The sequence below is a fragment of the Lagenorhynchus albirostris genome, chromosome 6, assembly GCF_949774975.1.
Source record: "Lagenorhynchus albirostris chromosome 6, mLagAlb1.1, whole genome shotgun sequence".
In the NCBI taxonomy this organism is placed as follows: Eukaryota; Metazoa; Chordata; class Mammalia; order Artiodactyla; family Delphinidae; genus Lagenorhynchus; species Lagenorhynchus albirostris.
In genome coordinates, this window is record NC_083100.1 from 37,718,896 (window position 1) to 37,733,227 (window position 14,332).

Sequence of the window (14,332 nt, forward strand, 5' to 3'; positions counted from 1 at the left end):
TGGACTCTATCTGACATAACATTTGACATACTATCTTCATAGATATAAGTTCAGGATGTCAGTTGTATTTCTCTTTTGGAAATTTGGGTTATTATGAAAACTCAGTAATCTCTTTGCTTAATTACAATAGGTTCTCATACTTGATATAAAGCGTTGCGTACTATAAAAAGAAATGTAAATAGCAGAAAAAAATCAAATAAATGAAGTATTGTAATTAGATTCTTAGCCCAGAGAAAATATCCATGCATCCCCAAATGTTAGGAGTGAGGCTCCTAATTAAACCTTTTAGATGAGTAACCTAACCCGCTAGTGAATTCACTTGGTAGTTACCTGGTTTTATAGTGTACCCTACACTAATAATGCATATTTTTTCAGAAAAAAAATTTGGATGTTTTGACAACCTCAAATAAATTGCTAAACACGTTGTACCGATACATCCATAGTTCTGCTTAGTGAACAATTAGCTGCATTCAAAAAATGAAAATCTTTCATGCCTAGCATTGAAGAACTATACCAAGAAACCTTTAGTACATTCAAGAAGTAGCTAAAAAATGAAGTATACAAAATGTAGCATTTAACTGTGCAATAAAATTATAGGAAGCCTGTAGGAAAAACTAGGGCAGAGTACCCAGGGAAAAGTTAATTAGTTCTATTACAATGAATTTGACATCAGTCAGTAAATGTGTTTGAGACCGTAATACAGTTCTTGCTAACAATGCAATTAATCATAGACTTTAAATTTTATGCTGATACTAAGTTAAAATTTTAGGGAACTCGTTAAAAATTTAGGGAACTCCCTGACAGTCCAGTGGCTGGGATTCTGCGCTTTCACTGCCAAGGGCCCGGGTTCAGTCCCAGGTTGGGGAACTAAGATCTCACAGGCTGGGTGGAACAGCCAAAAACAAAAAACAAAAAAACCCACAAATATATATATATAACTGAGAAACTTGTTTCTAGAAATACAAATTTAACACCTCAAGTCAGAGAAAAGAAAATGTATATACACAAAAGAACTGTAATACCCATGGGAACATAAATTATTAAAAATCAGCTACTTTCCCAGATATGATAGGGCAAAAAGAATGACTCAACTATATGAGTCAAAATAATTTTATAAAAAGAAAATTTTAACTTTTGGATCTATACTGGGTAATCCAAACAAAAAGTGGAGCCTAACTTCCTTATTGAACAGAACTGTGAGTTTTCTATTCCCCCCTTCTTAGAACACTTACTTCATAAATCAGAGGTTTGCCAGGCTAATCAGTTTTTTTAATACCACCTAAGTACATACATGTATATTTTCAAAATTCTGTAATCACTATTAAGGAAAAACTAACTGTTTCATTTAGGTCTTACCTAAAGAAGTGAGTCAACTTTACAGTGCAAGAGTATGAATGAGATATCAATATGAATACAAAAGCAAGACTACAAACTGATGTTTTCTTTGGGGGATTTTTTTTTTATGATCAATTCCAAACACACAGTACAGGGAAGATGGAATGAGTAAGAAAAAAATCATATTTTATTCCCCTAGTAACACCGAGTTATATTATTCAAAATATGTTTCAAAGTATTTAGCCAGATCACCAATCCAAGCCACTGCCTTAGTTCAAATGTTCACTAAGAAAATAGTCAAGCAACAGAAATCCATTGTGAGACTTTGTCTAGAGAGAACAGCTACATTATACTATATATAATTTATTAACTTAGTAGTTTAGTCTCCCAATATTTAGCAAGTTTGTGTGAAAATTACTATTCCCACTGGTTCATAGTAACATTAATATAAATGCATCATTTCAAAGTCAATATTCCTTTCACTGTGAACATAAAACTTCTTAAAAGTTAGTTATGGGTTGGGGTAATGACTGGCTGCTGGGATAGCATTGTTCAAAGCCAAATATACTGGCAGGATTGGAAGGCATAAATATATATACAAACTCTCAGGACGGTACTGTTTTCCACATTTTTGCTGTACATACTTGTCTCATAATATAGTATAAATTATTTCCTCCAATTTGAAAAAAAAATCAAGATGACTACATTTTAATCTTCATTTGAAAATAACCCACTCAAATGAAAAAGAAGTTCATTTGTTAATTCTGTTCAAAAGATGGATTTAAATATATTCTTCACTACATGTACAATTTTTTTTTTACCCTTAGTGCCTTGTTACAACCAGTTTAGCAATTAAGACCTCCAGTGCTTTTGTAAAAAATTGCATTCAGTAGGTAAGACTGTAAAATCTACAGTTGAATCCTTCTTAAGACGCTGAATTATAACGAAGTCCAAAAAACGTATGAGCATTCAGCAATACCTTTGGAACCTGTGAATTATTGCAAAAAATCTTACATGTGCATATAATTCAAACATAAACTTTGTGGGGAAGGGGTGTAAAATAAATACTACAATATTTTTCAACTCTGTTTAAGTGTTGCCTAGATGGTTAGAAGAAAAGATTAATATTACTAATAGTAAGAGTCAAACTATTTTAAAGACTGTTCTCCAAGTAGTTAGAACAATTTCACAAAGCAAAGATAAGCACGAGCCTATGCCAGTACATTTTTTCCTGTAGTGTAACTGCTAATATGAGGTATAATCTGTAGGCAATTAATACAAATATAAATAGGTATAAGCCACCACCAAATCACAGTCTGGTGAAAAGCTTCTCAGCTAATGTACTTTGGGGAGAGAGTTAAGGGAAATGAAGAGAAGGGAAGGACAGGGCAGGTTTCCAGTGGGAACATCAATTACACGCTTTTATCGTTATCATCTTGTATGTAACAGTCCACTGAACAGAAAGATAAATCCTTTCCAAGTATGCTGGTCTAGAATATACTTTATGTAGCATAGTAAGATTATTTAAGTATTACTAATGCTTCATTTGCATTTATATTTGGACATACACATAATCATATATATATATCAAAAAGTATAAACAGAATTTAAAAACACTTTTATCTCACTTTGGAAAACTTAACAGTTAAGACTGAACTATGTGGTACAGAATTTTCTAGAATATCAAAACTCAGGTATAAAACCAAAGGAAAACATTACTATTTCTTTAGTAAATGGCTTGTGTGAAACCTCAAGCTCACTCATCTTTTTCATAGATGTGTTTATTTGATGAGGATTGTGATCCAATGATTGTTTAGCAGCAATTTTACCAAACTGTAAATTCTTTTATTAACGGGCATTATAAACAGATAATACTAATCTTATTTAAAAACGATGAGTGCCACACCAGTGAATATACAGCTCATGAATAACTTAAAAAGTATTTCCCATTTTAAAAGGCAACACTCAGCATACAAAAACCTATACTAAACAAAGAAGCTATAATATGGATACGTGATTGATGTGTCTAAAATGATATATATACAGTACATAATTAATGTTAATTATGTGATCAGTACATTTTTTTCTATATGATTCCCTTCATGCTTCACTTTCCCCAGAAACTGAATTCTGAACTTCTTCTTCTAAAATTGGTACAATCAGGTTATCCTTGGACATCAAATTATATTTCATCACAAATTTAGTAAACCGATGACACAAAAATGTTTCATTCTGTAGAGAGGGGAAAAAAAATATGTCATTTCAATTTACTACTCAAAACCAAATAAATGAGACATAATATCAACATTTATTATTGTCATTCTGATAAGAATGTATCAGGACAATTAGTGAAATATACTTACTTCATATTCATCAAATATCTGCCGGTGATGAAAATAAGCATGTGAAAATATTCTGTAAATCCTACGGCATACTGATCCTAGTTTTGCTACAGATGATTCCTTTATGCTAACCCTAGAAATAGATAAGAAATCATAGATTTATAGAGCTGGACAGATCTTAGGAACAGTATAGTCCAATCTTCTCAATTCACAAGTGCAGAAACTGACACCAGAGAAAGTAAGTGACCAGTCCAGGTCACAGCACTAGTAAGTGGCAAGGGCAGGACTAAAACCCCTGTTCTTCACTCCTGGGGCAGTGCTCTTTCTACCTAAACACACTGCCCAAGAAATTCAGTATTATAGTTCTGAAACTTTGTTAAAGTTTAATGCAATTAAAACAAATCCTGACAAAACAAAACTTACTAAAATATATGTTTATGACATTAACACTCTGTCCACTAGAGCTAATTAAAACTACTGAAAGAATTATTGTTTTATTCTACAGAATTCAATTCTTTTTCGTGTGTGTGTGAGAAATAAAAACTGCCTACATATTACTGATTTTTAAAAAAATGTACATAGGATACCAAGGCAAAAACTGTTATTTTTTACCTGTTTTATATGAGCCCTTTGAAGTTAGTGATATTGGGGAAAAGTCTCCAAATCTATCCACCTGGTAATAAATATCTTAATAGAATAAAAGGCCAGTCACAAACCTCACCAATAATATATTACAGTATGCACACACTTCCTCTCAGATCTTAAAAATCTGAAGGCAAGGATAAGGACTCCTTCAAAAATAAGCAGTCCCAACAGAGAAGAGACTGGTGGTTGCCAAGGGGGAGGAGATTAGGAGAGGGATGGATTGGGAGTTTGGGATTAGCAGATGCAAACTGGTATATATATGGAATGGATAAACAACAAGGTCCTACTCTATAGCACAGGGAACTATATTCAATATCCTGTGATAAACCATAATGGAAAAGAATATGAAAAAGAATGTATATATATGTATAAGTGAGTCACTTTGCTGTACAGCAGTAATTAACACAACATTGTAAATCAACTATACAATTAAAAAATACTCTAGAAATACACAGAACATACTTAGAAAAAAATATATAAGCAGTCCAACTTAGGAAAATCTGCTCTTTAGGCATGCTAAGAGGATGCCTCTCTCTACCACAGAGATTCAAGTAAGCAAGTGTGTAAAAATCCCAACTCTAAAGCATGAAGGGAGAGCCCTGGAAAATGATGCACAGCAGCAGGAACTGAACTGGCCTGTGAGATTCAGGAGCTGAGTCCTGATGCCTTTAGTTTAACCACAATCTTAATTTCAAAACTTGAATAATTCTGAACAAGCCAAATATATAATAGGTTAAAAAAAAACAGTTTAAAGAATACAATGTATTAACAAGCAAACTAGTTTTAGTTTTAAAAACAGCAATCTTTAAAATTAAATCCAAAAAGTTTAGCACCATGTTTAAAAGTTTTGTTTACCTGCTGGGAAAATATTTATTGCTATTCAGAAGACATGCAGCACCATCAAGTGTGTGTCTAGTATAGTCTATAGCAGGACACTATAAAAGAAAGGATATAGAAATGCATCAACAAAGAGCTCTACCTCTAAAATTAGGTATGTTTATTACTTACGCATCTTATTCCGAAAACCCTGAGCATAGTCTAAGAAAAAGTTCCTTACAATATCAGAATGACTGTAAAACTCAATGTTATGTCAATAAATAAGGCTTTATTATCCCCTTCAACTATAATACCTGGCTTCTAGAAAATAAGTGAATCAGTCCCCCAATTTCTCACTCTCAATATTGTACCTAGAAGAAAACAATGCTTAGAGCTGGGAAGAACACCTGATTATCTAATCTAACCCTCTGGCTATGAGGAAACTGAGGCTGATCAGTTTGCAGAATATGCACAGGTTTCTTGCCAGATCTTAAAAGTCTATAGGCAAAGGTAAGGAATACTTCAAAAAACAAGCAGTCCAACTTAGGAAAGTCTGCTTTTTAGGCATGCTGTCTAAGAGGAGGCTGACTCTGTAACGAAAGAGATTCAAGTAAGCAAGCATGCAAATATCCCAACTCTGAAGCATGACAGGGAGAACCCCTGAAGAATGATGCACAGCAACGGGGACTACCCTTGACTATTGGTCAATGACTTATGCAAGATGATACAGTTAGGAAGAAGGACTTAAAAACCGTAACCCAGATACACCGATTCCTAGTCCACTGATTTATACTTTACCAAGTGGCCCAGCAGCCTCTTTCACTTCACAAATACCTCCAGAGATCACTGCCTCCTTACATCTTAAAAAGCATGCCTTATTATGTTGCTGGTACCCTGTTACCAATCTAGCCGCTCTCTCAAAAATTTTCTTCCTTTGCAATTTAATACGAAATCTGAAGTTCCTTTATATTTTAATAAACCTGTCTTAGTGCTATTTCATTTATCAGAAACAATGAAACCTATTTGTCTCATGGCAAATCAGCAAACCTATTAAAGGAAAAATAAAACTATAAAGTAATTCTCCTCTTTCAGTTCTTCTGAAGGCAGAGAGGGAGAAGCATCAAAAGAAAGGAAGACTGAGAATGAACCAGGGAACGAAGAAGGAAAAAAAAACTAGAGAAAGAAATAAAAATGACTCTAGTTCTACCTAGTAATTAGAATATTTTTCAACTGTTCAGAATGAAACTGGTGTTTAAAAATGCAGTAACTACTAAATATGGCTTAGTATAGTACATGGCAAATAGATAAAGATTATCTAAACCAAAAAAAAAAGTATTTTTTTAACTATACATCCACAGGAATTTACAGCTAGTAGACTCACTGCCTAAAATAGGAACATGAGCAGTATTTACTGAAAAAAGTATCTTTCTCCATATATATGATTACAGGTGACTTGGTCAAAAACAAATATCCCAAGTCACTGTGTTTCTCATTCATATTGGTCATTTGGGTGTACCATGGGACACTTTTACAACCTTTAAGTCAGCATGGAAATATAATGCAAGCTACATATTTAATTTAAAAATTTCTAGGGACTTCCCTGGTGGCGCAGTGGTTAAGAATCTGCCTGCCAATGCAGGAGACATGGGTTCGAGCCCAGGTCTGGGAAGATCCCACATGCCACGGAGCAACTAAGCCCAAGTGCCACAACTACTGAAGCCTGCGCGCCTAGAGCCCACGATCCACAACAAGAGAAGCCACCACAATGAGAAGTCTGTGCACCGCGATGAAGAGGAGCCCCTGCTCGCTGCAACTAGAGAAAGCCCGCGCACAGCAACGAAGACCCAACACAGCCAAAAATAAATTAAATAAATAAATATATTAAAAAATAAATAAAGTGAGAATAATGCATCTTTACTATTTGCCAAAATGAAACTAGCTTTTTGGATTCAGTTTCCTAATTGGAATTATCACATCATTTACTATACTATGTAGCCAATTTCAGTGAATTATCAATGAAACTGCTATGATTTTCCCAGACGTAGAATGATACACAACCTTAACACTGCTTCAATTTATTAACCCAAAAAAAGTAACACCATGAGTGAAGTCAGTCTTAAAAAATAAGTACTACTAGCTTAGGTATCAGATACTTCTTATTTTGGAGAATTTGCCTTTTCAAACAAAAGAACATAAAATATTGATTTTCCAACTAGAGAATTACCTGTCTTTAAGCCTTAGAGGTCTGTCAATATAATGATCACTTAAAGGTCTATAATCCTACAGCACAGGCCTAACTTAACTATTTTCAATGAGTCAATGTCAAGCAAAAACTAATTACTACAGATTAAAAGGGAATGCAGATCAAAGGAAATGCAATGCATAGTTTAAACAAACCAGTTGTAAATGACATTTTTGAGACAACTAAGGAAAACTGAATGTGTACTAGGTGTTAGATAACATGAAGGAATTATTTAAAACAAAAAATGTTCTCTAAAAATTGCTACTTTCTATACTCTCGCCTTGACAAAAACTAAATAAGGAGAAAATAACATGAATAAGTTTTTCAAGGTAAGACCAATTATGGAGAGGAAAATCATTATGGTAGGTTTCAAATACGTAGTAAGAAATATTAATGAAATGTAGAGAAAAAATATTGACCTATAAAGTTCAAAAGTAACATTTCTACTTGACAGACTAAGAATCAACTAGTAATCACCAGCAGTTATTCCTATCAAAAGACATTAAGACTAAACCAAAAATCTGAACTAGTGTATCTCATCCATTACACACCATATGACAGGTGTTATTCTGTCATAGCCAGTGAATCATAAGTTCTAGCCCATTCAATTGTCCAATTATGAAAAATGATACTACACAAACAAATGGAAAGATACACTGTGTTCATGGATTGTAAGAATTATTACTGTTAAAATGACTGTACTACCAAAGGCAATCTACATATTCAATGTAATCCTTATCAAAATACCTATGGCATTTTTCACAGAACTAAAACAAATAATGTTAAAATTTGTATGGAAACACAAAAGACCCCAAATAGCTAAAACGATCTTAAGAAAGAACAACAAAGCTGGAGATATCAGGTGCCCTGATTTGAATCTATATTACAAATCTACAGTAATCAAAACACTATGGTACAGGCACAAAAATAGACATATAGATCAATGGAACAGAATAGAGAGCCCACACTTACATGGTCAATTATCTATTACAAAAGAGGCAATACATAATGGGGAAAAGAGAGCCTCTTCAATAAATGGTGCTGGGAAAACTGGACAGCTACATGCAAAAGAGTCAAACTGGATGACTTTCTCACACCATATACAAAACTAAACTCAAACTGTATTTAAGACTTAAATGTGAGGTGGGAAACCATAAAACTCCTAGAAGAAAACATAGGCAATACACTCTTTGACAACCAGATTAAAAAATGGGCAGAAGATCTGAATAGACATTTTCCCAAAGAAGACATACAGATAGCCAACAGACACAGGAAAAGATGCTCAACATCACTAATCATCAGGGAAATGCAAATCAAACCACAATGAGATATCAACTCACACTTGCCAAAAAGACTATTATTGGGGACTTCCCTGGTGGTCCAGTGGTTGAGAATCCATCTTGCAATGCAGGGGATGCTGGTTCAATCCCTGGTTGGGGAACTAAGATCCCACATACTGTGGGGCAACTAAGCCCTCCACCACAACTACAGAGCCCATGTGCTCTGAAGCCCACACACCACAACTACAGAGCTTGTGCGCTCTGGAGCCCGCGTGCCACAACTAGAGAGCCCGCATGCCGCAATTACTGAGCCTACACACTCTGGGGCCTGTGCACCACAACTAGAGAGAAGCCCACACACAGCAACAAAGAGCCCATGCGCCACAACGAATGATCCTACTTGCCGCAACTAAGACCCGATGCAGCCAAAAAATAAATAAGTAAATAAATATTAAAAAAAAAGACTATTATCAGGCTTCCCTGGTGGAGCAGTGGTTAAGAATCCACCTGCCAACGCAGGGGACATGGGTTCCAGCCCTGGTCTGGGAAGATCCCGCATGCCGTGGAGCAACTAAGCCCATGCACCACAACTACTGAGCCTGCACTCTGGAGCCTGTGAGCCACAACTACTGAGCCCATGTGCCACAACTACTGAAGCCTGTGTGCCTACAGCCCGTGCTCTGCAACAAGAGAAGCCACCACAATGAGAAGCCCACACAATGCAACAAAGAGTAGCCCCCACTTGCCGCAACTAGAGAAAGCCCGCGCACAGCAACGAAGACCCAATGCAGCCAAAAATAAATAAATAATTTTTTTAAAAAATGACTATTATCAAAAAGACACAATTGGCTATACTCCAATATAAAATAAAAAGTTAAAAAAAAAGACTTAAAAAAAAAAGACAACAAATAAGTACTGATGAGGAGAAATGGGAACCCTCACGCACTGTTGGAAGGAATGTAAATTGATACCACTATGGAAAACAGGATGGCAGTTCCTCAAAACATTAAAAATGGAACTGCCATATGAGCCAGCAATTCACTCCTGGGTACTTTTCCAAAGAAAACAAAAACACTAATTCGAACAGATATATGCACTCCCATGTTCACTGCAGCATTATTTACAGTAGCCAAGATATGGAAGCAACTTAAGTGTCCACTGATTAGATGAAAAGATAAGGAATATGTGGTATGTATACACACTAGCATAAAAAAGAATGAAATTTTGCCATTTGTGACAACATGGATGGACCTAGAGGCTATTAAGCTAAGTGAAATAAGTCAGAGAAAGACAAATACCATATGATTTCACTTATACGTGGAATCTAAAAAACAAGACAAATGAACAAACAACAAAACAGAAGCAGAGTCATAGACACAGAGAACAAAGGTGGTTGCCAGAGGGAAGGTAGGAGGAGTGAAATAGGTAAGGAAGATTAAGAGGTATAAACTTCCAGTTACAAAATGAGTGAGTCACACGGATGAAATGTACAACATGAAGAATACTCTCAATACTATTGTAATAATTTTGTATGGTGACAGATGGTAACTAAACTTATCACGGTGATTATTTTGTAATGTACAGAAATATCGAATCACTATGTCATACACCTGAAACTAACACAGTGTAGGTCAATGATAATTTCAATTAAAAATTTTTAAAAAGATACTAATCACAAGAAACCCTAAAGTAGCACTGTACCAATGACCTTGCAGCAAAGAACTCAAAGGGCAAAATAAACAGTGACCTAAAAACTCAAAAAATTTGTCTACCACCATCTTAAAGAGATTTAGGTTATGATGATTTTATTAGTCATTCTATTTCATAAATTCTCACCTCTTTTGGTGTTTTATGAGCTGCACAAAGAAAAATCCATTGTTCGGTTGCTGTCATCTGAGTGCATGTATCTGGATGGCATTCACTCTGTTAAAATAGTTACATTTATTAATATGTAAAATAATAATGAAAAAGTTTATCATCTGAGTTGCTACATTTCATGTAAAATTCTAGAATAAATTAAAAATTTGGGTAAGTCTTTTTAAGCACATTAATTTACAAAAACAGGAAAAAAAATCAGAACTTTCAATTATAGCTTTAACTTAAAATATTACCTGAAGTTTGACAGCAAGTCCATTTAGCTCAAGACAGAATTGCCTAAAAATGTAAATATATAAATGAAAAGTCTTATCCTCCATATTATTTTTAGAATATTAATTGTAAAACCAGAATCCCATCAGTACCATTCTTCCTCCATCATCATCATTATCAACACCACCTGAACTTACATGGCACATTCCTTACAAAGACATACACATTAGTAAACAAAACCCAAAACTAACAACCCTAACAATAATGTTCAATATCAGAGTTCAGTGAGTTGATTACTGTTACACACTGGAAATTGGTACAATTTTTCTGAGAAATACTTTGAAAATATTTACCAAGACCCTTACAAAGTATATATATTTTTAACTAAGTCATTCTCCTAAGAATCTATTCTAATGAAATAATCAGAACTGCAATGCATACATATGTATAAAGATGTTCACTGAAACTATATACATAAAAAATTTCTTTGAAACATTATAAATGATTAGCAATTGGAGAGTAGTGAAATGTTGGTATTACATAAACATACAAAGGATATATACTTATATTCATAGTAAGATTCCAGTTACGTAAAAATACATGTGTGTGTACATATCTGTATACAGATAATCAGAAGAAAGACTAGACATTTTATATTCCTATACATTATACAGGTTTTATTCTGATTACAAACAACATGCTCCTTCTAAAAACTCCAAACAGGACCAAATACAAAATATAAAACAGGAAAGTCCTCCATACTTCCATGACCTCTTCCCAAAAGATAGTTATTGTTTACATGCAAATCTGATTTTCTCTGGATAGATTAAAATATATTGGAATCATATCATACACAATTTCATAACTTGCTTTTTCATCACTTAATAGATCTTGGGCATTTTTTCATGACTTACTTTCCCTCTAAAATTGTCAAACTGAGAATTATAAAGCCTAGAATAATGCTTGGATTGTTCCTACAATAGTTAAATGCTCAAGAAATATTTTTGAATAAATGAAAAATGGAGCAAATTACATGACATTTAGATCATTTTTAGACAGACTTGCTATTTGATATGAAAAGACAATTAATCCTTTATGTCATAAAGATACTTTATGTTGTCAAAGTACTGAATGTGTTCCCTCTAAAAATCTATCAAATTAATCGCTATGTTTCCCCATCAAACAAATGAATACACTTTGGTTCCGCAAATATACAAGGCTAAAACCTATAATTAGAAGATAAAAGAGAGTTCCAAAAGAAAAACAAAAAACCCAAAACACTGCACATATGTGAAAGGAAAACTATATTTATTTATTTATTTATTTATAACATACATTAAAATAGAAGAAAGCAAATTAAAAAACAAGGGTCAAATTTTCAGTTGTCTATAACTGTACTTCCTTTCCAGATGCCTAATAATGCTGTTCTTAGATTATACAAATAACACTATTTCTGAATCACCACATAGTCCTCTACTGCCCCATATCTGTAAGTCGCATGTTATGTGTTTCTGAGTTGTTTTCTACTAAGTGGTAATAAAAACAGGTGGTGATAAACACGTTTCTCATCTAGTCCAACCTACTTATGGCCAACAGGAAAATTAAGCTAACAGACTTGGCAGTGCTATAGGTACAATCGGAGGCAAATAGTGCAAACCTAACAGCTTCAAGTTAATTCAGTATAGGACTAGCACACATAGTTATGCAGCTGAGAAGACAAGCCAGAGCTGAAATCTAGTCTACACTCTATAGTCACTAAGCCATGCATACTAGCATGGGATTACAGCCACTCAGAGGAAGGGGCATCTTTTCCTAATTACAAATATTCAGTAGGGAGTAGTGGGAGATTTGACTGAGGTCATGATTCAATTCCCATTAACATCATAATATAATCAACTGCATTAATCAGTAACAGCAAGTATTAAGCCTCAAATCAGTAACATTAAGCACATGCAAAAAAAAAATCAAACTGCTTTTAAAACTCTTCTTGGTCATCTATAAAGATGTATACACTATAATAAAGAGACAAAAGAATATATATGTCATATATAATACATAAATTATACAAAACAAAAAAAGTGGTTAATATCAAAAAACCCCAAAGGTAATAACAATAGCACCAGGACAAATGGAATATGAATAAGAAAGATCTTACAAGTTTTGTATAATGCATATTTCATAGTCTAAGTTAAATAGGGAGGAAAATGTCTTTCTTAGATCTGAAATAAAAACCTTGTAAATTAAAATTGGGCTTCCCTGGTGGCGCAGTGCTTGAGAGTCCACCTGCTGATGCAGGTGACACGGGTTCGTGCCCCGGTACGGGAAGATCCCACATGCCGCGGAGCGGCTAGGCCCGTGAGCCATGGCTGCTGAGTCTGCACGTCCGGAGCCTGTGCTCCGCAACGGGAGAGGCCACAACAGTGAGAGGCCCGCGTAACGCAAAAAATAAATAAATAAATAAATAAATAAATAAATAAAACGAACCCTCACTTTTTAGGAATTATGCTTACGGTGAAAAAAACACACTTGCTTATTTTCATCACTAATCCCATAGGTAAGGAAGTAGTTATTTTCAAAGCTGATTAAAAAAAGAAAGAGGATATATTATACTAAAGTGCTCTCTATATTTATGAGAATGGCATAACATCTACATACTCATGCTTTCAATTATCATGCATCGAGATGTATTAAAAAAAAAAAAAACTCGATCAAGTAGTCAAGTGACTTGCCCAAGAAAATGGCAGATTACAAAGAAGTCTCAGCATCCTGAAACTGCTGAACGGTTATGACAAGACAAGTGTCTTAACAATATCTAGACAAGACTATAGCATCAAAACAAAACAACAGAAAAAAAGTACCTTGTCTACAAACTGAGGCACTCATCACAGGAAATGGTCTAATTTATTCAGGAAAAGTCATATCTCTACTCCACCTTATTATCTAAAAATCAACTCACAGTAACAAACTCTGATCAACACATATCTCATACAACATCCTCTATTTTTAATGTATCAACTCATCCTAGCTCCGATTTACAATGGAAAGTTTATAACTTCAAGAAATAACCTAGGGCTTCCCTGGTGGCGCAGTGGTTGGGAGTCCGCCTGCCGATGCAGGGGACGCGGGTTCGCGCCCCGGTCCGGGAGGATCCCACATGCCGCGGAGCGGCTGGACCCGTGAGCCATGGCCGCTGAGCCTGAGCGTCCGGAGCCTGTGCTCCGCAACGGGAGAGACCCGCGTACCACAAAAAAAAAAAAAAAAAAAAAAGAAATAACCTAGTAGCTTCAGAATACAAGTGCTTCTCAAGTTAACTCATGATTCATTAGAAATCAATTTTCTCATTCAAAGGATATTATGAAAAGCTCTAAAACTTCTTACTTCAGGATTATAATTAATCTCCATTTACCAAACAAAAGACTGGAAGTTCACAGTAGTTACCAGGTAACTTGTCAGCTACCAAGTCTAGACTAGGACCTCTAGAGAGAAATAAAGTAGATAAATAGTAGGTAGTAGAAATGAGTAAGTACACGGAAATAATGCATCTGTGATTAAATGATGTAATTAAGGAAAACCATGTAAAAAGA

General features: G+C 34.6%; 1 protein-coding gene across 2 annotated transcripts in view; it reads right to left on the bottom strand.

The window, feature by feature from the left end:
• Positions 1-1,500: 1,500 nt before the first annotated feature.
• Positions 1,501-14,332, bottom strand: part of HSPE1 (heat shock protein family E (Hsp10) member 1) — a 40,152-nt gene continuing 27,320 nt past the window's right edge. For both annotated transcript variants that reach the window (XM_060152388.1, XM_060152386.1), the window contains 5 exons: positions 10,772-10,814; positions 10,497-10,583; positions 5,178-5,257; positions 3,699-3,810; positions 1,501-3,567 (listed from right to left, as the gene is read on the bottom strand). In XM_060152388.1, coding sequence (XP_060008371.1) covers positions 3,436-3,567; positions 3,699-3,810; positions 5,178-5,257; positions 10,497-10,583; positions 10,772-10,814 — 454 coding nt within the window. In that variant the 3' untranslated portion in view covers positions 1,501-3,435. The remainder of the gene's footprint in view (positions 3,568-3,698; positions 3,811-5,177; positions 5,258-10,496; positions 10,584-10,771; positions 10,815-14,332) is intronic.